Source organism: Polypterus senegalus, chromosome 16 (genome assembly GCF_016835505.1).
Source record: "Polypterus senegalus isolate Bchr_013 chromosome 16, ASM1683550v1, whole genome shotgun sequence".
Taxonomy (NCBI): Eukaryota; Metazoa; Chordata; class Cladistia; order Polypteriformes; family Polypteridae; genus Polypterus; species Polypterus senegalus.
This window is the reverse complement of record NC_053169.1, coordinates 43336071-43363740: the sequence shown is the minus strand read 5'-3', so window position 1 is coordinate 43363740 and position 27670 is coordinate 43336071. Positions and strand designations below refer to the sequence as shown.

General features: G+C 36.6%; 1 protein-coding gene across 1 annotated transcript; it reads left to right on the top strand.

Moving 5' to 3' along the window:
- Positions 1–2760: 2760 nt before the first annotated feature.
- LOC120516811 (mesenteric estrogen-dependent adipogenesis protein-like) lies at positions 2761–18237 on the top strand. Its single transcript, XM_039738760.1, has 5 exons — positions 2761–3082; positions 7276–7400; positions 10337–10449; positions 15439–15724; positions 17741–18237. Exons 1-5 carry the CDS (start codon positions 2799–2801, stop codon positions 17743–17745), a joined length of 813 nt encoding a protein of 270 aa, XP_039594694.1. The 5' UTR covers positions 2761–2798; the 3' UTR covers positions 17746–18237.
- Positions 18238–27670: the final 9433 nt, after the last annotated feature.

Here is a 27670-nt window from a genome sequence, read left to right as displayed (position 1 = left end):
TCCTCCACTTTCTGACACAGCTTATTTAATTTCAGTGTCTTGTAATGTCTTAAAAATGGCTAAGATATACCATATAAAGTGTTGGTCTTTGATAATTATTGCTATCAATTATTATTATTACTATACTGTATATCGAGTTTGATGCTAATTTAGTGTTCCCAACACTATTTTAGTTACTGAACATCTATACCACATTGCCTGTAACTGCAGCAAATGCTGAATAACATTCTTCCAAATCAATTTGGTTAAGTCAATATTCAGAAATACAATGTGGGCAAGAATGTCTCTCTGATTCTGTTACTGTTATTAGTATACTTATTAGATGAAGTCTATACAATGTTTTAAACCATGGGATTTGGGTTTTGTTCTAAAACCCAAAGGCTGACTACTCCTGGAAAGCCAAAAGGTATTATTGTGTTTGTTTTATTCTTGTTACTGGCAAATCTTAAGACATACAGTGTAGCAGTGTTTGTCTAAAATTTCCAGAGTTCTGCAGCTTTAGCTTACTTCATAGAACAATTCAGGTAATAGTGTGACACACGATCAAATAATTCCAAAGTCCAAGTATTTTTTTTTTAAATGTTTTAGTAAAATTCAAAGAAAGACAGTTCACCCAAAAATAGAGAAGAAAATATATTACAAAGAAAGGAAAGGTTCTTGTTTAAAGAAAGTTATGTTTCAGGCTTATTTATCTTCCTTTCTCATTTATATATGGTCATATAGTCATAGTTACGTATGTTCATATAACATTTGTAAAATGATCAACAGATGGTCAGAAAACGGTTTGTAAACTAACCTAACACTCCTTGCTTCTAACAGACTATAATAAGAATGTTCTATTACATACTAACTTATCAGAGTAAAGGATTATACTATAATCTAAGTAATTATGTGAAACTGATATTCTATTGAAATTAGCAGACACTGTGACTGGTTTTTACATACAGTAATATTTAAAATCATTTTACATTGTACATCAGATTCCTGGATTATATTACATTTTGCTTTCCTTTGATGAAAGTCAATTAAGCAAAAAAGATAGTAATATACAATATATTACCAGATGATTGGGAAATATTTGACAATAATAAACCATCTTCAATTAAACCCATCCACACTGCTAATTAAATAATAAGAACTCAAGAAGAAGTTGGTGCATGAAACGAAAACAGAATCATAAGACAGTTTTCAATTTTTTTATTGGATTGGATAAGCTCCACTCCAGCTCATCATAATTTGCCTGTAAATATCATGAAACAAATTAATATTATAACGAATCCAAAATAAAAAAAAATTACAATAAATAATGATATGAAAAAAGCAATAGTCCATTTGTTTAAGCTTAGTCCTAAATGATATACTGTACAAATGTTTGTTCTAAATAAAAAGCTTAGGTCCCAATAAACCTGAAGAATCTTGCTTCCCTGTGTACCAAGACCTACTATATAAACCTAAATAAACTAATCAGATTTTCCCAATATCCTTCGCAGGGCAAACTGAAAAATAAAAATGTTATTGAATATATACATGTTTCCCCATAAACAAGGTATTACTCAAAAAACATAATCTTACTTATAAAGGATGCGGTAGAAAACCCAGGTTAACTATGGCAAGCCAGACAAAAACCTCCTTTTAAAAAATCAGGTTGTCTATCTTCTATACATTCTTATTCATCCTCTGATGTAGAACTCACTGGATTAGAATCTTTTTTAGAAAGAAAAAAACAGGAAGTTGACAATTCCAAACTGCATTGACTGTTATTAAACTGTTATATTGGTTTGGTATGGTAGACCTAAACTGGGAAGTAAGATTCTTCAACCAAGTTTCCACATGGGACATTAGCTTTTTCTTTAAAAACAAATGATTTTGCATATGATTTGGATTGAGCTTAACTAATATTGCTTGGTTTGCATTCTTTCATTTTCTGTAAAAATCAATTTGGGTGGGATTTAATATAATATTGATTTGTTAACTTAACTACAGGCAAATGACGATGAACTGGACTGGAAAATTACACATGATCCTGAAGCTTATCTTCTGTTAATGATCTTATTATTCTGTTTTCTATAGTACACCCCCTGCTTTATGGGTTCTTCCTGAATTGTTGACCTACATCTTGTTAAGTATTGTTAAGTATCTCGTATTATATTAGGAAAATAAAGAACATACAATTGAGGAGGTTTAGTGTAGTGTATTTCTGATATTCTAACATTATCAGCAATCATGGACAAATATTTGTCGTCAAGGCTGTTCATATGTTAATATGGCCCTGAATTATATCCAAAAAGTGGGCATTAATCTGTGTCAAGGATTAAAATGGAGCATGTTCCGTATAGTGACGCTTCTTTGCGTTCGAACCATTGCCCACCAATGGTCCGTGAACATTGTCGTCACAGGAAATTTAAAACTTTAAAGGATTTATGAAAGTGTGACAGCCTCAGCATACGGCGATCTGAAACTCAAAGCGGTTTGCTCTTTGGAACATACAAAACAGATGAGAACTGTCAAATACGTTTAGCAAAGTTATAATTAAATACGATAAAATAGTAAATGAAAGTACATCTGTCGTCAACTTTGCCACATTTCGTTTTTTACCTTTGTTGAAGAAATTCAGGCAAGTTTTACGTCAGCCCGCGCCTCCCGACTCCGATTTCAGGTTGAGTCACTCCGGGTCGAACCGGTCAGAACGCCCTGGCGAGTGACATAAGACCGCAGAAGACGCGCGTACTCAGTGTCGTGCTGCTTACACCAGCAGGTGCGGAGAAACGCGACGATCTGCTCCTACCACACAGCTCGACATGTCTCAAGGGGAGAAGCGGCGTGTTTCCAGGGTTAGCACGAGTCGCGGTTTTTCGGTGGGGTTTACTTCGATTTCCTCTGGAGAACTTAGTTCTTTGACCACCTGCAACTGTGAAATTGCCGTGTTGCCACTGGAGCTGCTAATTCAGCTACAGGGGAACTACTTCGAGAAAACGGAAAATGAGCTTAAAATCCAAAACAATTTTGGAGGATACAATGTTTTTTGCGACAAAAACGTGGTGCTAGACGGAAAACTGTACGAGGTGGAAAACTTCATGGAGAGGTAAGGAAAGTCGCTTGGCCGCGATTAAAGTTGGTTGATAGTGAAGAGTTCAAACCTGACGAGTTTAATGTGAATTTTGTCGTGCGGGCTTACTACAGCATACCGGTAGGTTTAAGACGGACTGCGTGCGATGTGTTTTATAGTCTTTTTGGCAGAACAGTGTTAAAAAAGTGGTCCTCGGGTTCTGTCCTGGGGCAAATCTTTGTTACATCCAGTTTCACAATTAGTGAATCATTTTACCTCATCACGTTTACTTGGCTTGACCTGTTTCAACTTTCAGAAAAAGACAGTAACTTGAGACCAAATCAGACTTGATGCCAAAAAATACGGGCAAGGGATGTTGGTTCCGTGTTGCATGTTCATTGTTATAATGATTGGAGGGATACATATGATGAGAAATTTTAAACTCTGTTAATTGGTATGTAAAGTGCAACTTGACTGATTAATGTAAGCACTGTTAAAGCTTTTTTAGTGAGCTTCAGATGTAAAACCTGCATAAAAGAGCATCCATTTCTGATGATCAAATAGGAGAGTTTTAACAATGTATCATAATTCTTATCCTCCTACAGTAGATTTTTGAAGTTGTGCTTGAATTTTTTCTGAATTTGATCACTACCTGTAATGCAGTTATAGATCAACTTCCTTGATTACAACTAGTTGCTTGGAAATGTTTTTCTAGTAAAAGGAATGTCAAATTAAATAGTCCTTGGAAGTAGTTACACACATGTTGGTTTCACCCCTCTCAGCCACAACTGACTCTGTACTGGCACCAGGATATTCTTTGTCATTCTCATTAGAAATACATTTACTGCGAGTCTCAATGGAATTTAGTCTTTTTGGTCTGCTTTTCCTCTGCCTTTATGCAGATTTAGACGTACTGTTGACCATAGTGTGCTAGCAAACCTGGCTAGATCAGCTACTGCAGCACTTGTGAAAAACACAAATAGCCACAGGGCTATTTAAGATCCGTTCACTCACCAGTTATGCCACTGTCCTTGATGATCTGCTAACTGACTGAAAATTTGGTTTTCTTTGTTTGACTGAGACCCGTCAACAACCCAATGATTTTTCACAGCTAAGTCAAGCTGTTCCTTCAGGGGTTGTTTACATCTGCCAACCCCGTGCCTCTGGTTGGGGTGGCGGTCTTGTGATACTATACATTGAGAAGTGGAGAGTATCCATGAAAACTGTGTCTTACAATGCTTCATTTTATTTAATTGTCTTACAGATCAATTGACTTACACCCAGTATGTTTGCCACTGTACCAGATGAATAAGGGTTTTTTAAATGAATTGTTTGAGTTTGCAAATTCCTTTTGTTCTATGTCCTCTAATGTTATTTTACTGGGTGATTTTAATTTACATATGGACACTGTCACTAACACTTTTATGAGGGTTTTTTATCATCTCTCGAAAGTATTAGTTGGCAGCAATTTATAGATTTTCCTACTCATTTCAAAGGCCATATTCTTGATTTTATCTGTGGCTCCAGTGTTACTAGCTATAATTGTACAGCATCTGACCTGTCCATATTTGACTACAAACTAGTGTCTTTTAATGTCAGGTTAATAATATCTAAATTAAACCCACTTCATTCTATCTTATTTCGCAGTATTAAGAATATTGATTTAACCGTCTTCTCCAATGAAGTTGACAGTCTGTCCAGCAGCAACAATTTGTTTACCCCAGATAAGCAGGTTTCCCACTACAATGATGAATTACACAGTCTTTTAGATAACGTTGCTCATTTGAAAATCTGGACTGTCTCTTTCACCCATTCTGCCCCCTGGTTTACCCTGGAACTACACCAACTTAAAGCTAAGGGTCAACTCTTGCAACGCCTTTATACAGAGATGGGCCTTATAGTCAATAAGAATATGCATGATGAACACATGCTATTTATAAGGATGCTCTGTCTGCAGCAAAAATGAATATTATGCAGCAGTAATTAGGTCTGGAGAAGGGAATAGTCGGACTTTACTTTCTACTGTAAACTGCATTCTACGGCCACCTGACAATCTTCCATCTCAACACTGATCAATGTAACTCTTTTGTGACTTTTAAATACAAAGGTTGGCAATATCCACCAGCAGCTGACCTCTTTAGGAAACACTGCACATGGAACATTTTATGATTCCCTCATCTTCTTTTCCTTCTAATTTTAAATTCCTAAATGTGAAGGAAATATTTGGTATTATTTGAAAATCTAAACCTTTCCACCTGTTAGTTGGATCCACTTCCTACTCACGTGGTTAAATCTTGTTTGCCTTCTCTTTATTCTTTAATAACTGACATCATACCTTCTTACCTTATATCAGTTCTTCTTCTTTTACCTTTTAAAATGGCCGTGATAACTCAAGTTCGATCCAATACATTCTAAATAATTATCATCCGTTTTAAAATTTACCACCCCTTTCAAAAACACTTGAAAAAACTTGCCATGCAGGTTCTCTCTTACCTTACTTACAACCTTTTGTTAGAACAATTTCAGTCTGGTTTTTGTCTGTTTCACAGTATTCAGACAGCCCCAGTCAAAAGCACAAATGATCTGTTAATGGCAGCTGACTCTGGGCTATTAACTATACTTGTACTTCTTGATCTGAGCTCTGCCTTTAACACAATCTCTCACGATAGTCTCCTAGAGAGATTAAAATCAATTGGTATCATTGGCATTCAACATGTCTGGTTTAAATCTCAGCTCTTGGATCGTACTCAGTTTGTATAGTGAAAAAAATTCAGATCACAAGTTTGCCCAGTTGTTAATGGTGTACCTCAGGTCTCCACCTTAATCCCCCTTCAGTTTATTATTTACCTCCTGCCTCTTCATCGTATTTTTAGGAAATATGATATATATTTCCATTGTTATGTTGATGACCCCCCAGGTTTATCTGTCTGTTAAGCCTGATTCCACCCTTCCACCTTCTTCCCTCTCTGACTGCTTGCAGGAAGTTAAATCATGGTTGTCTGCTATCTTTTTCAAACTAAACAGTGATAGAACAGATGTTCTTCTGGTTGGAACTGAAACTGTTTTGGCCAAATGTGACAGTATTTTCTGACTATTGATAAATCTCTTCTTCCTCTCAGGTTCAGAGTTTAGGTGTCATTCTTGATAGTACCTTAGAATTGGAGCACATATTAATGATATCACTCGGTCTGCATATTTTCATCTACGTAATATCAGACATCTGCCCTTCTTGTAAATGCCCCAGTTATATCTTGTATTGCTTATTGTAGTTCAATCCTTTCTGGTCTTCCTCACAAACTCCTCTACAGGAGACAGGGGCCTTTGCTTATTCCAGGAAAGTACAAACTTCTCTTGAAACAGGCTCCATTGCAAACTTAATTTTATTGTATCTTTGGGGATGTGGGAGGTACGCAAAATAAATGGTGACATACCTTACAGACATGAGGAGAATTTGCAAACACTAGGCTTTGAGCTCAATAGTACATGAAATATTCAGCTGCAGTTTTCAAAATTATTTTAAAAAGAAAATGGCACAAACATAAACAAGACATTTAATTATTTGTTTGATACCTTTATCCAAGATGATCTATAACATGAGATACAATTGATTACATTTCTTTTTTTCCCCAGTTGGAGCTCAGTCAGGTGACTTAACTTGTTCATGTTCACACAGTGAAAGACAAACACACTATTGTTCACTAAATGAGAAACATGTATTTCCTGTGTTTCATTAGCATGTGAATGCAGCATAAACATCAGCTGTTACAGACAGGCTTACATTGCTTAATGGGCTAGGCAAGAACACAGTGGTTCTGGGTAGAGATCATGCAGAGATGAACTTGCATGTGGATGTAGGAAAAGCCAGAAAAGGCCAAAAAGTAGGGAACATGGATAGGGAACAGGTAAAACCATGACTACAGAACTGTGATATGACACTATGAGGAGGTGAATAATTATGAGGTGGCATGGTCAAAGTGATTAAAATTATCATGGAAATTAACTATGGTGGATAACAATTTATTATTTGAAAATGTGTTCCATAATAAGATTAGAGCTACTGCATTTCACTAAAAAATGGACAGAACTAGATCCCAGTATATCTGAATACCCCTTAACATTTGTGTATTTATTCATTGTTAAATTTTGTTATTGTGTTTAAATTGTTTTTATTTTTAATTAGGACAAATGCCACATCTATAATAAACATTTTATTTGTGTTCTTAAATCAGGTTTATTGTCCTCGAAAGTCATAAGGATTACAGGAACTTCAGGGAATATCTCCTAGCAAAACCTCTTATTCTCTTTACAAAAGCCTGGAGGATGAAGAAAGTGTTGCTTAACTGTGAAAACAATGGTAGGCCATTTTATATGTATACAATTAAAAAAAAAAATAAATCTATTGTTCGGAATTTTCTAGTGCAAGATTGTATCTATCTTATGAGAATTGTTTAACCCACTTAAAAAGAAATGAGAATTGAGTCAACATAAGGTGATGAATGAAGATGGGCTGGGATACATTGAATAGCTTGAAGTACTGAGATATGGAGGAATATTTCGGACAAAATGAAATAAATAAATAAATGCGTAAATAAATACTGTGAAATGTGAGCATAAATAAATAAATGTGTCATGAAATGAGAGCCTTAATAAATAAATATGTCATGAAATGAGAGCATAAATAAATAAATGTGTCACGAAATATGTTTTTCGTTGCTTATTTATTTATTTCATTTTGTCCGTAATATTCCTGCAGACTGTCATGAAATACGGCTTGAAATAAAACTGTCACTTTCACTCGTCAAAGTTGAGAGGGTGGGCTCTAACACGCCCTTCTAGTTACTGATTGGTGAATCGATAGCACAAGAATGAATTAGAAAATGCTTACTACTGCCGATGAAATGGATTCTGCCGAAGATATTACGTATTTCAGAGAGAATTGAAGATTTATCGGAAGAAATTACAATCTGCAATCTGTTGTACTTTTAAACCGCATAACAGAAGGTGTTCTATTGACTCAGCTGGAATGTCAAAGGATGGACGTCCAGAGCAGGGAACTGCGTCACCTGAACTGGAGTGTAGTAGAGTCTGGTCCACCAGTTCTTCGATAATTTCAAAAACAGTTTCATCTATATCGGAGTCTAAAAGGGCCGCCAACATTGTAATTTCTTCCGATAAATCTTCAACTCTCTCTCTGAAATACGTAATATCTTCGGCAGAATCCATTTCATCGGCAGTAGTAAGCATTTTTCTAATTAATTCTTGTGCTATCGATTCACCAATCAGTAACTAGAGGGCGTGTTAGAACCCACCCTCTCAACTTTGACGAGTGAAAGTGACAGTTTTATTTCAAGCCGTATTTCATGACGGTTTGCAGGAACGTTACGGACAAAATGAAATAAATAAATAAGCAACGAAAACATATTTCGTGACACATTTATTTATTTATGCTCTCATTTCATGACATATTTATTTATTAAGGCTCTCATTTCATGACACATTTATTTATTTATGCTCACATTTCACAGTACTTTTATTTATTTACGCATTTATTTATTTATTTCATTTTGTCCGAAATATTCCTCCATACTGAGATAGTAAGCGTTTAGGGTAAAAATACATTGATGCAACAAATTGTCAAAGGCTGTATCTGTGCTTTTGTTTCCAAAAAGGCTGCGTCTGAAGTAGTTGTATATTTTATAAGTTTACGTTACATGTGTACTTCTTCTGCCTTGAAAAAAAAATATCATAGTACTTTATATATATATATTGGAAATTTTATTTTAAGTTTGCATAGACTTTCCATAATCTAATTAAATATAATATCAAATCAGCATAGTGGAGTAGGTCTTAGTACTGATGCCTCACAGCCTCAACCAAGACGCTGCACCAGGAAGCTGGGTTTGAGTCCATACCAGGTTACTGTGTAGAGTTTGTATGTTGCCCTATCTGTGCTTGAGTTTTTTTGTTTTGGATGCTCCAGTTTTCCTCCCACACCCTAAGGCCATATGATTTGTTTTAAGTTGGTGATTCTACATTGTCTTGGTTTCTTTTAGTGTGTCATTTAATAGACTGATGCATCTGACATAATGAACTGGGTTAAGTAGGTTTGAAAAAGGATAAATAGAAGATGGGGAAATAAATAAAACATTAGTGTGAAAAATAGTTAAGATTTACTGATCTGTCTTAGTATTTAGGTGTAAAGGTCTGAATAGGATACTAATTTATCATTCCCTAGAGTAGGATATAAGAAGTAGTCACAAAGAGTTCTACACTCACTCCAACAAAGAGTAGGAGTTCACATTTGAGAATAAATGAGATCATGATTTTATGGTATCTTGAGCCACTAAATGGCACTCATGAAGGCATTTTGTAATTTCCTTTCGAAATCATGATGTTTTGTGATACTAACACTAAGACTTCACAACAGAGCTGTTATTATTAACGGCACAGTGAAAGTGCTGTTGCCTTGCAGTAAGATGAATGTGGGTTTGCATCCTGAGTTCTCTCTGCGTGTAGTTTACAAAGTGCTTTGAGTAGTGACAGAAGCTCTATATAAATGTAAAGAATTATTATTATAGTAGTAACAATAATATTTAAAGTATTAGGTGGAGGAGAAGAAGTAAAAAACTATATGTAAAACATAATAAGGCAGGATATTTCACTGAGCTGCTTGTAATTGTTACCACTTCACAACAACATCAAGAATAATACCGAAGTAGCCAGTATAGTACCGCGAAAATAGGAGGGTTGGATGGGTGATTGCATTCCATGAATCCCTGAAACATTCACATTACACTTTACAGGCCGGATAAACAGAACCTCACAGAAGATAAAGGAGGATCACAGAGAGAGTGTGACTATGAAATACAATCTGAACACTGAAAGATTGAACACGACTTCAGAAACTGTCGGAATAGCAGTGGCTAGTTTCACTTATTATAACTGTTTAATTTTTTTTAATGAAAACATTTTTTTCTTAGCTTCAGATCTGGAAAAAAAACTAATTTATTGGCAGTTCAAAATGTTTTGTTCATTCTGTCATTCTTAAAGTATATAGGAAAGGTGACTTTTACTTACTGTATAGTGTTAACTTCCAGTTCCCAGCTGAGTGGTATTATATCTTACAGGGATACATAAGAAAGAACATGCTATGTAATTCAAATGTGAACTGTTTTAAAAGATGTCTTAATTTCTTGCACTAAACTAAATTATTGTATTATTTTGGGAAAGTCTTGGAAAGTTTTTGGAGAATCTGTTCAGATGAGTGACTTTTTTTCTTTTTTTTTTAAGGAAAAACGTTTGCTGTAATCGTAAATACAAGGCATCCTGTTATACATTATGCGATTGAAAATGGATTGAATAATATCATATCGTCAGTCTGGGGAGAGAGTTATGAACTTCAGGTATGGCTTCTGTTCTTCTGCACATACTTGTACTACAGATCTGTCAGGGTTACGTAACAGTTAAGTACTCTTAAAACTCTCATGAAACTATTTCTGTTCTTTTCTATCCTTGTTAAATTGATATAAGTAAATCATTAGTCTTGTGAAGGAAAATGTGAACACTACTACCATAATGTAATATGCCTGGCTGGCAACAATGTTAATATATTCTGTGGCATTTAAATGTTTCTCTGTTCATATCAAGGGACCCAAAGTATGTTACAAAAATACATCCCTGCCATTACTACTTGAATACCAGCCTGCATTGTTCCCCCTGAGAAGCCGTGTAAACTATTCTAAACTAAACTATCAATTCTTCTCTTCTGTATTTATATGCTTCCCCTTGGCCTTATTATTCATATCTATGGACTGGGTTATCATTTTTATGCAGATTGAGTTTTCTCAGCTCACAACTTGCTTCAGTGAAATTAAAACCTGGATGGTGCAGAACTCTTTAAAATTAAATTACAACAAAACTGAACTCCTGCAAATTGGCACTAAAGCGTTACTTAAGAAAATGAGCTCCTTTTCAGTCACTCTTGACGGTGATCTCATCAGACCTTCTTCTGATGCAAGGAATCTTGATGTAATTTTTAATTCCTCCCTTTCTTACTCCGCCCACATAAATCACATTAAGAAACTTTCTTACTTTCACCTCTGTAACATACAGTGTCTTGTGTTCGCTCATTCCTCTCCTTTTCTAATGCTGAGAAACTTGTCCATGCTTTTATCACATCCCGCAACGATTACTGTAACTTGTTGCTGGCAGGTGCCCCTTCTAATCTTATATCACGGCTCCAGTTGATTCAAAACTCTGCTGCAAGAGTCCTTACTCAAACTAGCAACAATGAGCACATTACACACATCCTGCTTCGCTTTTACTGGCTCTTACAGGAGTGAATATAAAATTCTATTAATAACCTACAAAGCTTTAAATGACCTTGCACTGGACTACATCAGTGACCTTCTCCATCACTCTGCTCCTGTTCGCCTGCTAAGGTCCTCTGATTCTGGTAATCGTGTTGTGCCTCACACTAACCTGCACTCTATAGGTGACAGGGCCTTCAGCTCCATAGCACCCAGACTTTGGAATGACATCCCGAAATTAATTAGATCAGCTGACTCCATTCATTCTTTCTAAAAACAACTTTAAACCCATCTATTTAGGAAGGCTTTTAACTTAACTTTAACTTCATCAAACTAGGCAATGCCTTTCTGTTTTACTGATGTCCCTTATCCTTAGGCCTTCGTAGCCAATCCTTTTTTAGACAGAGAGAATTTTATTAGTGTCATCACCAGCCATACTCCATCCTTCCTAAACGAATACTTTGTCCAAGAATCCTAAACAAAATATAACTTAGTAGGCCTTGGTAAAAATATCGTTATTTTTCGTTTAAACGATTCAATATTGATTCCTAAAGTCTCAAGATCAGTCTCATGAATCTCTATCTTGCTCAATTGTTAAATGTATATTTTTGCTCATCTTTGTTTTTGCTTTCTGATCCAGTAAATGGCGCCAATGCTCCTGTTAAGGATTACTGCAGAAAAGCAATTTACTATTTTGCCTAATATGGTGTGTTCTCTTTAACTGAAATCGGCATCATTGACATTTAAATCAGATGTGTGGACAGCTGAAAATCCAGGGCAGTAGATTCCTACATGACAATCACACTTTAAAAAAGACTAGGTACCTGTGGCAGATGTGTTTCAGACAAGTGTTCTGCATGCCAGACACACCGGGAGCAACCTCACTACTTATATGCAGAGCTGCTGAAACGACTCGCTGTTGTTCCAAAAACCTTTCTAGCATTTCCAATGCGCTATTCCATTGTGTGTCTGCTTTAATTACAAGTTTGTGTTTTGGTAAATCCAATTTACATTGCCAGTCTTTAGACATGTGGCTACCTAAATGTACTGCTACGGTGGAAAAAATTATAACGTACCTCACCCAGCAAAGCAAGAGGACAACTGTTGAAATTTTCAGAACAGCATGTGATACAAAAGTGTGCTTGTGCTCAAAGCAGCCAACTTGAATTGGCTCCATTCTAGTGGCATTATCAGTCACAATAGCCAGTTCCTTTTCTTTTATGTTCCATTCATTCAATGCCACTGTCAACAAGCATCAGCTCTAGATCCTCATTTTAAAATGGTTTCTTTTTGTTTGAAAACTGTGAGGACACATTTTTGAGACTAATTAATGTGACTGCTACGAGTCAGAGCAACTGAAGAATTATAGAAAGACGCGAATCTTCCCTCTATATGTTTAATTGCAACTAATTCAAGATTATTTTAAATGTCCAAGAGGGGAATACATTTGGCTAACAGTCTAGTTGAAGTGTGTCTGCATGGAGATTCTTTAACACACAAACAGGTTACTGAATATTATTTAATATTTAAAGAGAGATATTTGATTATAATATTCTTCACAAGATGATATAGATGTTTTATAAAGCAGATGCCACTGCATTATATTAAAACAAGGAGCTGCCCCATAATATGTGTTAAGTCTGATGTGGCCATATATCTTTCGAATGAGTGCAGTCCTTTGAAAAAGTTTTTTTTACAAACAGCAATGATATTTTGTTATACATCTTCTAAATACTGACGTTAACTGTTCATTACTAATCAAGTATTTCTACTTAAATATCATTATGTTGCAAAGTCACTATGTAGACATCGTTCAAATAAAGTATTAATGAAATGTTTCACATTATAATAATGTTCTCCATGCATGGTTAAATAATTTTTAATAAAAGCCACCACTTCAAATATATCAGTGCACGCTAATTCAGTCAAGGTAAAATTGATATCGAATCGAATTGCAGCATTATGAATCAGAATTAAATCGATACCCAGCCCTACTACTTAAGCTTGTAGTAGGTAAGTGATGGCAAAAAAAGTCAACAAGCTTGCTTAAATAAAGCACTTCCAGAAAATACTCCTGTGAACGAAAGTGAAGCACGCTTTTATATGCTTAAGCATTTCAGTTGTAGATCTTTCTCCTGTCATTACATTTATCGTATGTGCAACTGAAGCACCTTTGGCATTTTTTAGCAGCAGGCTATAACACATCATGGGTGAACTGACCCTTTGCTTGGTGAAGCATATACGATATGCACACAAACAAGACATTTTCACTTTCTTTTTGTTTCACTTTTAGTTGTACACTACTCTCTGTGAAATTTGCACTGTTGATGTTAAACGAAATGATGTGTTAGCCAGTGATTAAGCTGTCCTTAGGGTGGACTCATGACCAATGAAAGAAGGCTGGAATTCATTTGGCATGAGTGAGTGTGTTTCAACACATTCCATTTTAATTAGCAAGAGCTCTTTCTGGAAGTGACTTATATTCATAATATTTTAGTAAAATGCTTTCCTTTTTTCCTGTTGTAAGCATATGACTTGGATGTGACGGTTATATGAAGCAAGTGATCTGAGATTTTTTTCATAGATGATTTAATATTATTTGCTGTTGTCTGATGGTTGTCACCATAGAATTCTATTCTATCGGAGACTTTATCTCTGTTCTGCATATACAGAAAGAGTAAATATTTTTTCTTGTCCATCACTACAAGCTACACAGGGTAAGTCACACATAAAAATATATATAATTATTGAGTGGAATATTCCTTTGAGAAATAAGCATTTTAGTATTCCTGATTCAGCACCACTGTTGTCCTGAACTGTTTAGATTACAAACTATAGCCAAGTCGTGTTTGCCTCAGATTTTACTTATGGTTTCTTAATCTTATATACATTTGCTTACATGCCTGGTGCCCACTACTGTACTGCATTCAAAGCTAATTAAGCCTTTAGCCTTGCCCATTCTTTCACTGGATTATGTGCACACATGATCCTTTAGTACCTATTTTAGATTAAATTTTCTGCACAAATGGTGATGCCTCGCACAAAACAGTCAATCTTGTGGAAAAAATAGGTGAATAGTGGCCACTCTGTGTTTTTTTAAAAACAGAATTTAATAAACAATATCTGTAGTGCATAGTGGTTAATAATGATTTAGGCATATTGTAGGCAATATATAAGAAAAATAAGCCACATTAATTATTAAATAGGAGGATCTTTATTACAAATTATTGAATGATGCAACTCATATCGAAGATCAGATCTGAACAACCTCTGTGCTGTTAGTTATCATATTTAAAATTTTCATTCTCCCTTACGTCATGCATGATTTTATGGCTAGTTAGCTCTGTAAAAACAATGAACAAAAAACAGGAAGCATATGATTAAGCTTCACAAAAAAAAATTTTGTTAATTAGGGAATTGATTAATTATTTCTTATCAGATGTTTACAGTAATACTGTCTCAATACAGTGTCTTGTTTTGAACCAACATATCCTTGAGACCATGAAATAAGATAAATGTGTGTTTGACAATTCCTCCTGAAGGGCTCCATAACAAACAATAGGCAAGAATGAGCTTAGTAAGTATACCGATAAAAAATTAATGTGAAACAAAAGTCTGTGATGATAGCATTTAGGAGTCCATGGCAGTGTGTAGGACTCTGAGCAGGTGTAGATGCAAGTGGTTGTGCAGATGAGTAGCCCTCAGGGTTTGATGGAGTGAATTGGTGGAGCCTGAGTTCATGTGCAGATGGGTGCCAGTTTCAGCAAGTTTCCTCATTAGCGCTTTGTGGTAGAAAGATTAGAAAGGCAATAAAGCAAAATTTATAATAGAGATAAATATCCATGTTGATAAGCATAATAACTTACACAGCATGAAGATAACTGCACAAGTTTAACATTGATTAATGATTTATATATATATATATATATATATATATATATATATATATATATATATATATATATATATATATATACTGTATATATATAATATATATATATCATTTTTTTTTTCTTTTTAATTCTCAGCTATCAAAGTGATTTCTTTGCTCTTATATTCACATTCAGTATTTTCTCTTTTCAGTTTGACTTTGCAGAAACAATCAAAGAGTTTTTCGCAATGACTGGTTATGACACCAATGTTAAAGGTCTGAGTTTTAGCTTCAGATTCAAAGCAGATGCCTTCTTTGACCTTTTCTACATGTTGGGATTCAGTAGCAAAAAAGTCCCAGTAAAAGGGAAAGTTTTGAATCTATTTTCCTCCATTGAAGAAAAGAAGAACAAAGTAAAAATGTTCCTGGAGAAAATTAGTGAACCCTACATAAAGCGAACTAGTGTTTCTGATTGCAGAATGAGCTCCCTGTCCACAGGTACAGTACAAATCACACTACTGCTGTTTTCTTTAGTGATTTGTTTCAGGGTATGTTTAACATTTTTGTTTTATTAGCTAGCTCTGCTTCTTGGCAAATTCTGGGATGAGCATTTGAATCTCAGTCTGGTCAGTTTCCACCTACTCCAGTTTTACTCCCACATCCCCAAAATGTATCTGTTAGATTAAATGATGGCTGTACATTGGCTTGGCATGAGATAATATGGGTTTATGCATTATTATTAAATAATGTTCTTTTGAGAGTCTTTTTTTTTCTTTTTTAATGTTCAGATTAGTATTTTCATGGCATAACAGAACAGTAGTTAGTATTGCAGCCTGAAAGTTCTGTAAAGTAGCTTGGTCAGAGTGAACCTGTGATTAAGTGGTGTCCCATCCAGAGCTGCTCCTTGATTTGTGTCCAGTGCTGCTAGGACAGACACTGGCTACAAGCCTTCCTAAATTGAATGTAAGCAGTTTTTAAAAAGGATGGATAGATGAAAAATTATGGGTGGGTGAGGGACACCCAAAATTAAGAGTAGTCTCCTTCCTGCACCTCTAAATTTTGATGAAGTGAGTATAATAAATCAGCAGAGGGAACTAAATATTATTAGAGTTCAAAAAGTTTATATTTTTGTTGATTTAATTAGAAACGGCATCCATACAGTCAAGTCAAACTTTAACAAATCAAAAGAAAAAAGAGAAAGAGAAGGGGAGCCAGCAACTGAAGCTACTCTATAAAAAGAATCAAAAAAGTTAACGAAATTACCATTCTGGTAAATTCACAGTCCTTCTCTGTGGTGTGCTTTCTAAAGACTAAACATGATCTTCCAAAAGCAAATTCCCTCCAGCAGGTTGAGCAAATAACTGCTGGAACATTTAGGAATGAATTGTTCTGCACACATTTCTTTAAGACTAAGAAAAGAGAACAGCATTGACACAGTTTTTGTAGAATATACAGTTTGTGCAAATTGTTACCAAGCTTCACATTCAAAAAAGATGAAATTCTGCTAATATTTAACTATTGCCAATAAATGGTATTAATGCTCATTTTTTATTATATGTATGTATTTTATATATAGTATTTAAGAAGTATCTCAGAATCACTGCACATTCCAAAATGTATTTTTTAGTCCGGTGACTTAATTAACCAACTAGACAAAAGATCAAAGTTTATAAACTGCAACTCAAGTTTTTTACATTGTGTTTTGTGCAAAATATGTTTTATTGGATCTTTAGTTTAACTAATGCTTTGTCTGTTGCTAGTCATTCAAGTAACTTTCACTGGAAGTTTTGGGGAGTTCTGGCTAAATGCTTAATGGTGTGGCTCACGTTTAACCTCATGTTTTTATTTAAGATATATTCCATCAGTTAAGGCAACCATTTTCCATTTACAATGAGGACCTCTCAATACAACAAAAACAAATTACAAATATACACCTTAGCCCTGCTTCTTCTTGCATACAGTGTTCTGGATTTGAATCCTGTGCCTGGTCTTTGTGTTTTGGGCAGTTATTGTCTTTGTGGGATTTTCACTGGCTTCTCTGGTTTTCCTTCCCCATCCACATAAATATGATGGGCTCTGTTAAGGACCCACAATCTGTGTCCAGGGCCAGTTCTTGCCTTGCTCCCTGTGCTGCAAAGATAGGTTTCAGCTCATACAACCTTAAGAGCTTGAGAATGTTTACAGTCATCACCTGCTTAACTCAGTCTAATTTGGACAAATCTGGCATTAACCACAACTTGCTTTAAACGATTTGAAACAGTATTGCTTTTAATCTGCATGTTTACAGTTAATTTGTTTAAAGCGATTTTAAGTATAGTTGTGCTCAGTGATGGGTTTAGCAAATAAATTAATGCTTGCACTACATCCTATAACTGCCAAACATCAATATACATTTTTAAATGTATATTGGATTACACTGCTGTCTCTGACTTGGATTGAGAATGGTTTAATAAGGGATAGGTGGGTGTTTTTTTTATTTTTCTAACAATATTTTATATTGCCTTTGTATTGCAGGCTAGGTTGATGATGATGTCTTCAGTGGCTCACCAAGTACTACACATCCCAGAGCATCCCTTGTAGGGCAAGGTCCTTTATTTGCAATTTATGAATAATAAATCAGCCATATTTATGGGACTGATTCTTTTGTCTTTTTTTTTTTCAAATAGTTTTTTTCAGTCTTATTTTTGTATTTCTTTTGAGCCAATGTAATAAATACAAGAACATTTATTGAATGATTCTTTTCCTTGTATTTTCATGGCACTTTGTTTTAAATATAGCTTTTTCCCAGATCATCCATTATTTCATATTGTAGTATTTAATGAATAGTTTCAGTTATCATTCATCATTTTCTTCATGCAACGGCTGTAGCTATGTGGATTTTAGGTATCATGGGTAAATAAAAATTAAATTGTTTAATATCACTGGATCAAATGGTATACTTGTACAATCAATGTCGTCTGTCTTCATACTTTTTGTCTTTACTGTAAATAAAATTAAATAAATAAAATTAATTAAAAACAGATCTTCTAAATTTTAAGGCATAAGTGATCAAATGGATGACTTTTTATTTCCAGCTTGAACTTGTTCTCTGTGCTTCCAGTAGAAGGAACATCCAAAAAGCTATAATGGATCAGAGGGAAGAAGTGAGATAGACTTTCTGTTTCATTTATACCATTGCTTTTGTTGTCATTGTTTGTATAGATCCTTCCTGCAGTGTAGCATGCTTTTCTAAAGCAAATGTGAACATTAAAGAGATTGGATGGGATGAATGGGATACCACGACTCGCAGTGCATTTCACCAATGTGTTGAACATCAAGAAGTGGTGTGTATAAAAACATGAGCTGTGAGAAAGGTTGATTAAGATGAATCACTTTCTTTTTTTGCACTAGAATAGTATATGCACTGGAGAGTACTTATCTAAAGAAGATTTTGTAAAATGGACTAACAATAAAACCAAGTAAACGCGAGAAATGTATAAAGACAGAAGCAAAGAAATAGGCAAACCCTTTAAACAAAAAATTACCCACAAACTCATAGGTTTCAATATACCATTCTCGGTGTTTGATAATATTGTGAGTGCAGGTTAAATCTGCATATGCTGTCCATTCTCTTAATCCTGCCTCTTATTACAGCAGTACTGGTGTGTTAGCCCAGTGGTTTAGCACTTACTTGTAGCAGCCATATAATTAAAGGTTCAGTGCCTGGTCTGGTTGCTGGCCTGTGGAAAGTCTTGCTATCACATGTATGATGAGAATGTTGGGTGAATTTGCTTTGCACCAGAATTGTGCCCAACCTTGGATTGGCCTCTGCCTAACTTACAATAAAAGGACAAAAACTTCAGTCTCATACAGCATAGCCTGCATTGGATTCCTTAAACAGGCCTTGACCCCTAAAAATCTGTATTAGAATATGCAAGCTAGAAAAATGGATGAGGACTAATTTGTATTCCATCCTGAAAGAGAAGGCCCTGTAGTAAACTGTGAAAAACTTTTAATATGCACCTAACCAAACACAGTATGTCTGAGGTGGTCCTAAATTATTTGTTATTCTACCTTGAAATTTCATGTGTTTCTGTTTTGGTGTATTTGTTTCACATGATGGGACACATGTATATACAGTGCTCAAAAAAATTAAAGGAAAATGTTTTAGTCAGAGTATAGCATCAAGTCAGGAAAACTTCTAGGCTATCGGTCTGGTCAGTTAAGTAGTAGAGGGGTTTTTTAATCAGTTTCAGCTGCTTTGGTGTTAATGGAATTAACAACAGGGGCAACAATGAGACGACCCCCAAAATAGGAATGGTTTAACAGGTGGAGGCCACCAACATTTTCCCTCCTCATATTTTCTGATTGTTTTTTCACTAGTTTTGCATTTGACTAGGGTCAGTGTCACTACTGCTACTAGCATGAGGCGATACCTGGACCCTACCGAGGTTGCACAGGTAGTCCAACTTCTCCAGGATGGCACATCAATACATCCCATTGCCAGAAGGTTTGCTGTATCTCCCAGCACAGTCTCAAGGACATGGAGGAGATTCCAGGAGACAGGCCTTAACCCATCGGTAGGACTGGTATCTACTCCTTTGGGCAAGGAGGAGCAGGATGAGCACTGCCAGAGCCGTACAGAATGACCTCCAGCAGGCCACTGATGTGAATGCCTATGACCAAGCAATCAGAAAAAGACTTCATGCGGATGGTCTGAGGGCCCGATGTCCTCTAGTGGGCCCTGTGCTCACTGCCTGGCACTGTGGAGCTCGCTTGGCATTTTCCATAGAATACCAGAATTGGCAAGTCCACCAGTGGCGCCCTGTGCTTTTCACAGATGACAGCAGGTTCACCCTGAGCACATTTGACAAATGTGAAAGAGTCTGGAGAAGCCATGGAGAACGTTATGCTGCCTGTAACATCATTCAGCATGACCGCTTTGGTGGTGGGTCAGTGATGGTCTGGGGAGGCACATCCATGGAAGGAAGCACAGACTACTACAGGCTAGACAATGGCACCTTGACTGCCATTAGGTATCAGGATGAAATCCTTGGACCCATCGTCAGACCCTATGCTGGTGCAGTGGGTCCTGGGTTCCTCCTGGTGCACAGCAATGCCCTGCCTCATGTGGCAAGAGTATGCAGGCAGTTCCTGGAGGATGAAGGAATTGATACCATTGACTGGCCCCCACACTCACCTGACCTAAATCCAATAGAACATCTCTGGGACATTATGTTTCGGTCCATCTAATGCCACCAGGTTGCGCTGTCCAGGAGCTCCGTGATGCCCTGGTCCAGATCTGGGAGGAAATCCCCCAGGACACCATCCGTTGTCTCATAAGGAGCATCCCCCCCCCCAATGTTGTCAGGCATGCATACAAGCACGTGGGGGCCATACAAACTACTGAGTACGATTTGGAGTTGCTGTAATTAAATTTGGGCAAAATGGACTAGCATGCCGCATCATTTTTTCACTTTGATTTTCTGAGTGTTTTTGAATTCAGCCCTCTGTAGGTTGATAATTTTCATTTCCATAAATGATGTGGCATCCTTTTGTTCCTAACACATTACCCAGTCCATATCCGTATAGATATCCAGCATGATTTTTTTCCCAATGAGATCTGATGTGTTTTCAAAGTGTTCCTTTAATTTTTTTGAGCAGTTTATTTTTACCATCCATCCCCTTGTCCCGTTCTCTGCATCAATAAACCCCCGCAACCCTTTTTTCAGTTTAAAATGAGTAAAATTCAATGTTGAAATATCACTTAACCATTATTTTTAATGCATGTGTAGGCTCTGTTTTCTGTATACGTCAGCCTGTGTGCCTATGGGTACCACTTTATGTGTGTTTAACAGATACAACCTCCGCGTGGCTTTAGGTTTATTGAGCAGCAGTGAAAACCTGCGGCACTGCATTGTCTAGGGTGAAGTCCTCCGTGGCGTTTCTGTCTTATGGGCACAGTTCTACCAAATTGCTGGGCAAATTAAGTAATATGTTTCACTAAGTAATTTAACTTATTAGTGAAATGTTTGTGACAACCCTCAGCTTTTGTTTTCTTTAGCAATTATCTTCTTAATATTCTATCATATACATAGTGTAATTACTTATCTAGGGAAATGTTAGTTTCACATAATACAAGAACCATCTTATTGCTGGGTGCTGCATGTCTGTTTCCCGTGGAGGGGCCAAACCAGTTGGCCCTGTAATATTCTATGTACCATTGGGTGCTTGTGCTTATGTGCAATCTAAACTTTCCAGTTTAGCAATCAAACTGGAAGGTCATTACCCATTTTTAAAATGAGGACTGCCTGCTGTTGGGTGTCCCAAACTACTGCATGTTTGCACTTCGTTTAAGCTTCACCCAGTCAAAGCCATGTTAACTTACCAGTGAAGAGGTAAAAGAAGTCCACTGCTGTTTGCACCCTTAAAGGTAGCCAAAATAATAAAAAAAAAAAAAACAAGATCAATATCAGGAATTCATTGTTCACAAGACATTACGCCACATCTTGATTTTCATCCATTGCTGAAGAGGATCAGAATAATTTGAAAATGCCACCGGGGGAGTCTGTGTGTATTGTTTCAACTTCATAGGGAAGGAAGCCAAAGGCATGATGCTCCTGGTTCTATACTTGTTTGAATCAGAAGCATCATAGACAAAGAAAAAACATGTACTATATGTAAAAAATCTTTTTTTTTATATTGTTTAATGACCTTGTTCTGAGTAGTAAACACATTACCACAGTTGATTCTGCTGCCAAATGTGAAGAGAGCAGATTGAGTCTGCGAGGTGTGTGCAGTCTCCGTACTCTTTCCATGTTATTGCAGTTTGCCTTTTCTCTTCTAATAACCATTCAATTCTAAACCCTAAAATGGAGGTGTTGCTATTTCAGTTAAGGCCACTTGTAACAAACAGATTTTCCTGAGCAGTGGGTATTTGTGAGGCTCTCATTTTACTTAGTCTAAATTTGTAAGGTTGTGTTTTATCAGATGATGATGCTGTCAGTGGGTATCACAGTGATCTGATGGATACACTAGCATTCCATTGTTTGACTGATTTTTTTTGGAAATCTGATGTTTTTTTTAACTCACATGTTTCACTAATCATTATTAAAAGAGAGTAAGACATTATTAGTTGGGTAGGTTCATGCTTATATTAAGGAAATGTGCACATATATAGGAAAGTTCTGGTATGACCCCACAAGAGTTTCTACAATAGAAATTCCACTGAAAGTCATGTTTGTTCTAGTTTGTTATATGTACAGTCAAACATATTTGTTATATATTATTAATAACTGTTGTGACAATAAATGCCAAAAGACATGATAAAGGTTTAGAGCAGCCTCCCGTATATTGACTACTGGCTGCTAAAATTGAAATGATTGAACAGAGATGTTTACCAGACTGAGTCCAAAACAGAACTGATCAAAGGCAATAAAAGATGGTGGCTTTAAAAGCCCAGTCAGGAAGTGATGTCATCTTTAGGACCGGGAACCGGAAATGATGTTGTCAGGCCCAGAAGTGACATCATCTCTGGGGCCAGAACCTGAAGTGATGTTGCTGGGACTAGAAGTGACGTCATCTCTGGGGCTGGAAGTGATGTCATCGAGAGTGCCAGAACCTCCCAGGATTTCCCGGTAACGGTCGTCAAGTAACTGAGAAAGACAGACAGCACACTCCGCCACCCCCTGGATGGAGGGAGTATTACAATTACTCAGGCCCTTTAGCTGCCTCCTACTTGCATGTGTGTCACACTGTTCAAGTATGGTTTTCATGTGTTATTTGTGTTTCCAGGCCGTTTGTCTTCCTTCAAGAGGTAATATTTAAGTAATACACAGACTGTCTGTGGCCATCCATTCATTTTTAATACGTTGTATTTATTCTGGTCAGAATTATAAGGTGTGACGGTGGCAAGAACAGCTGTATGTTAATAGTCAGTAGAGAATGTGATACCAGCAAGAGTGACCATCTGATTTTATTTCTCCACACAGATTTTCTTTTAGCATACTTCTCCACTTAGCACTAAAGTATTCTGTCATAGGGGCACAGCTAACAAAGATTACACTGGTCTACAAAGAAACTATTTTTTGTTTGTTACTGGAAACTTCAGATCAGTTTTTTTACACTGATTTCATATATGAAATCAGAATTAAGCTAGCACATCAGGTTTTTGAGATACACATCATTGACGTTTTGACGCTTTGAATATCAATGTAATATATTGACGCATCATCTGGAGTTTGAACTATGCCCCACCAAAATTGTTTTGATATGTTTATTCTAAAACATTCGAAAAGATGACATCAGAGACACGTTAAAACATATTTATGTCAATTTACCTCAATATTAAAGAGAGGTCAGCATGATCAAAAATGTTTGAGGTTCTTGCTTTTGCTACACCCCTACCAATCCAGGTAAGTGAATTAAAGGAATGGATGAATGAGAACTACTTGTCTTTAAATACAGATAAAACAGAGATGTTAATTGTTGGAGGGAATGACGCTGATCACAGCAATATTTTGTCGTCATTTAACTCAGTTGGAATCCCAATTAATTTTACTGAATCAGCCCGCAATCTAGGAGTTATCTTTGACTCTAGCATGTCATTTAAAGCGCATATTACAAAGTCGTCCAAAACGTGTTTTTCCATCTTAAAAATGTTAGGAAATTAAGGCGCTTTCTAAATAAACAGGATTCTGAGAAATTAATTCATGCATTTATCTCTAGTAGGATTGACTACTGCAATGCGGTGTTCACTGGCTGTTCAAACTGTTCTTTATACAGCCTCCAGTTAATCCAAAATGCGGCTGCAAGAATTATTACAAGAACAAGAAAATATGAACACATAACCCCAGTTCTTAAATCTTTACACTGGCTCCCAGTTAAGTTCAGGGCAGATTTCAAAATCCTCCTTTTAACATATAAAGCATTAAATGGCGGAGGTCCGGCTTACTTGTCTGAACTTATCATGACTTACAAACCTGAGCGCACATTAAGATCTCAAGATGCCGGTCTGCTTAGGATTCCAAGGATTAATAAAATAACAGTGGAAGGTCGAGCTTTTAGTTACAGGGCCCCTAAACTGTGGAATGGTCTTCCTGCTTCCATAAGAGATGCCCCTTGGTCTCAGCCTTTAAATCCCGGCTGAAGACTCACTACTTCAGTTTAGCATATCCTGACTAGAGCTGCTGATTAACTGTACAGACTGCATCTCTGTTGTTAGTCATTAGCACTATAACATAAGTAACATGATAATTATATTTGAATACTAACCCTCACCTATTCTGTTTCTTTTCTCGGTACCCAAATGTGGCCATTGGTGCCACGGCCCACCTGCCAAGTTGTTTGCCTGCCTATGGTAAAGTCATCCCTGATGGAGGATCACAGGAATCATGGGAGCAATGTTTCATCGGAGCAATGTTTCAGCCGTGGCATGGCCAAATGGGGAGGCAGCTAGATGGATGAGGTCTCCAGGACTCTAAAAATATCCAAACCTAATTATGTCATATCATCTACTGTTAAACCGTAATTCTAAAATTTTTATTATGCTGTCTTAAGGAATTGTTCTGTTGTGTATATTGTATTGTATTGACCCCCTACTTTTGACACCTACTGCACGCCCAACCTACCTGGAAAGGGGTCTCTCTTTGAACTGCCTTTCCCGAGGTTTCTTCCATTTTCCCTACAAGGTTTTTATTGGGAGTTTTTCCTTGTCTTCTCAGAGAGTCAAGGCTGGGGGGCTGTCAAAAGGCAGGGCCTGTTAAAGCCCATTGCGGCACTTCCTGTGTGATTTTGGGCTATGCAAAAATAAACTGTATTGTATTGTATTGTATTGTATTGTGACAGAACTGCACCGAAAGTCATGACAGTTTGCTGTTTAAAGTTCAGGACGCAGAGACGCTCACACAAAAGAAAAATGGAGAGTCTGAGACCACCGCTGACATTAAGCCTCTTGTGCTATGTTCATCTGAGATCACTTTTCAACCTGTCAAGTATATGTATAAGTGGAACAAATGTCCATTCTCTTGATGTTGTTGGAGTGTAGCAGAAGTATTGTTGCTAGGTTGCATTCATTCACTCTTAATTATACTAATTTTACTATACTAACTTAACTGGATGTTTGGATGCTGGAAGACAAAGCCCATATTGGAACATCAACACAAGGCAAGATTCAACCATTTCATTGCAGTGGAGGAATGTACTGTGGGGCACGGGAGAAAAACTGGAGTTACCATGGAAAGTCCATGCAGGTTGTAGGAGAATGTGCAGACTCTACACAACAGTAACAAGGCCTTTAAAGAATTGTTGGAGTCTGCATGCCTTATTAATTTATTTAAAAAGAAAATAAAATGGAATTGAACAAGTTTTAATTCTTGATGATAAACTGTTAGAGTGACCTAGCATTCTAAGTTTAACTCCCACTCTTAAGACATGGTCTATGTGGCATATGTAAGTTAATTTGTGAAGGAAAAATGAAAAAGAAGAAGATAATAAAGGTATTTCACACCTATTGAGCAAGAGAAGCTTAAAGAAATCAGAATTTTTGTGATAAGGTAGTTATAATCTTTAACCATGACACCAGAGAATGGTGACATGTTGTATATTGAACAGTAATTGCAAGTATGAGTTTCATGTTATTCTGCACATATGACAGTGATGACCCTATAAACCCATGGACTTTATATGTTCTCCCAGTGTCGGTATTTCTGTGGCTACACCCACTTACAACACATCTCCAAAGATGTGCAAGTTAGGCAGACTGGCAGTTCTAAATTGAGTGAAAAGGTATGGGAAGGAAGACAGGAATTTCGGGGGAAGGTTATGAGACTTCAGACTAGACAGCAGGTGTGGTTATAAAGCAGCTTTATTTTGCAGAGTGACAGTGAGAAGAGTTTCAGAAAAGCAGACAATCAAATATACAATGACGATCACATGTGAGAACTCCCTGGGCATGTAGTATGGACGTAGTCCTACCACACTAACAACTTGATGTCCGGGCTGCAGATACGTTCTTTAATCACAATGTGACCTGGGTGGCACCATCGTTGTTTCACAAATGCAGTGAGCCTGCCACCTCAGCGCTTTCCACTTTCATCCCGTGTTCTATCCACTCGTACACACTGGAAGCCAGCAGAGTCAGGAGTAAACTCTTGCAGTCACATCTCAGTAAAGAACATTAAACTGCACTCATGAAATTCCCTGTTGTACTTAACCAATGCCATGAGCTCATCCATCTTATTATCAAGCGATCTAACATTGCCCATGATCACAGAGTAGAGATACGACTTGCATCTTCTTGTTTCGCTCTTACCCGCCTGTTGCACAATCCGACTTGCTTGTTTCCCCCAACGTTTCGCTCCTCCACGGTACCCCCTCTTCGTCTTTCTCCTTAACTCCGGAGGTAAATCCAAAAAGACTGTTTTGTTCTGCGTCTGGCTTCAGTGCGAGTAACTGATTCCGTGAGTAAACCAGAAGTCGTCCCATATTGCTCGCAACCGTTAACATTAGTGGCGCTCAGGAAAACCAAACTAGTCTCCACAAAAAGTGATTAAAACGCTTTTAAATCTCATGGTCAAAGAGGGCTCCACTTGTGATTACTTAATTGCACTTTAAGCTTTCTTTAGGAAAACAAATAACAGTCTAAAAAACTAAAATACGTAGACAAGACACAGAGCTATTTATCTTTCTATGTTAAATATTTTAGTTTAATATTTATAGTCTTCATCTCTATTACCAGCCAAATAATCTGCTTCTAAAAAAAAAAAAAAGAGTAAAGAAAAGTTCCAAAGAATAGAAAAACTTTAAAGAGAGAACAAAATAAAATAAATTTTAGCACCAGATGTTTCGGTGTTAACCTTCTTCAGTGGTGCATCTATGTATAAAAGTCAGGAAAAGAAAAGAAGCTATTTACACCAGTCCGATAATAGAAATATCTAACAACAGAAAACTGTTTTCCAGTCTTAGTAATAGGTCTTATTAAACCCTTCTTAAATTTATCTGAAATGGCGCAGGAGGACCTGGCCGGGTTAGGTTTTTAAAGTTTAAGGTTTAAACCTTAACACCCCTTACAAAAATGCAAAGAGTAAAGGCAGTTTCTGCCATATGCCCCTCCGAATGCAAAGTTTTTAGGCATGACTTTAAGATTAGGCATCCATCTTAAAGTCTTATTAAGCTTAGGCAGCCTTCATAGTTTCTTTTTAAGATTAGGCCATCTTTTAAGTTTGGGCCTTTCTCGGAGGTCTACAGACAATTCCTTTGACTTCATGCTTGGTTTGTGCTCTGACATGAACTGTCAACTGTGGGACCTTCTATAGACAGGTGTGTGCCTTTCCAAATCATGTCCAGTCAACTGAATTGACCATAGGTGGACTCCAATTAACAACAACAACAACATTTATTTCAATAGCACATTTTCATACAAAAAGTAGCTCAAAGTGCTTTACATAATGAGAATAGAAAAATAAA

Coding starts and splice junctions, on each gene's coding strand:
- LOC120516811 (XM_039738760.1), top strand. CDS start 2,799: ATGTCTCAAGGGGAGAAGCGGCGTGTTTCCAGGGTTAGCACGAGTCGC. Junction 3,083..7,275: donor GTGGAAAACTTCATGGAGAG/GTAAGGAAAGTC, acceptor TTCTTAAATCAG/GTTTATTGTCCTCGAAAGTC. Junction 10,450..15,438: donor GAGAGAGTTATGAACTTCAG/GTATGGCTTCTG, acceptor TTCTCTTTTCAG/TTTGACTTTGCAGAAACAAT.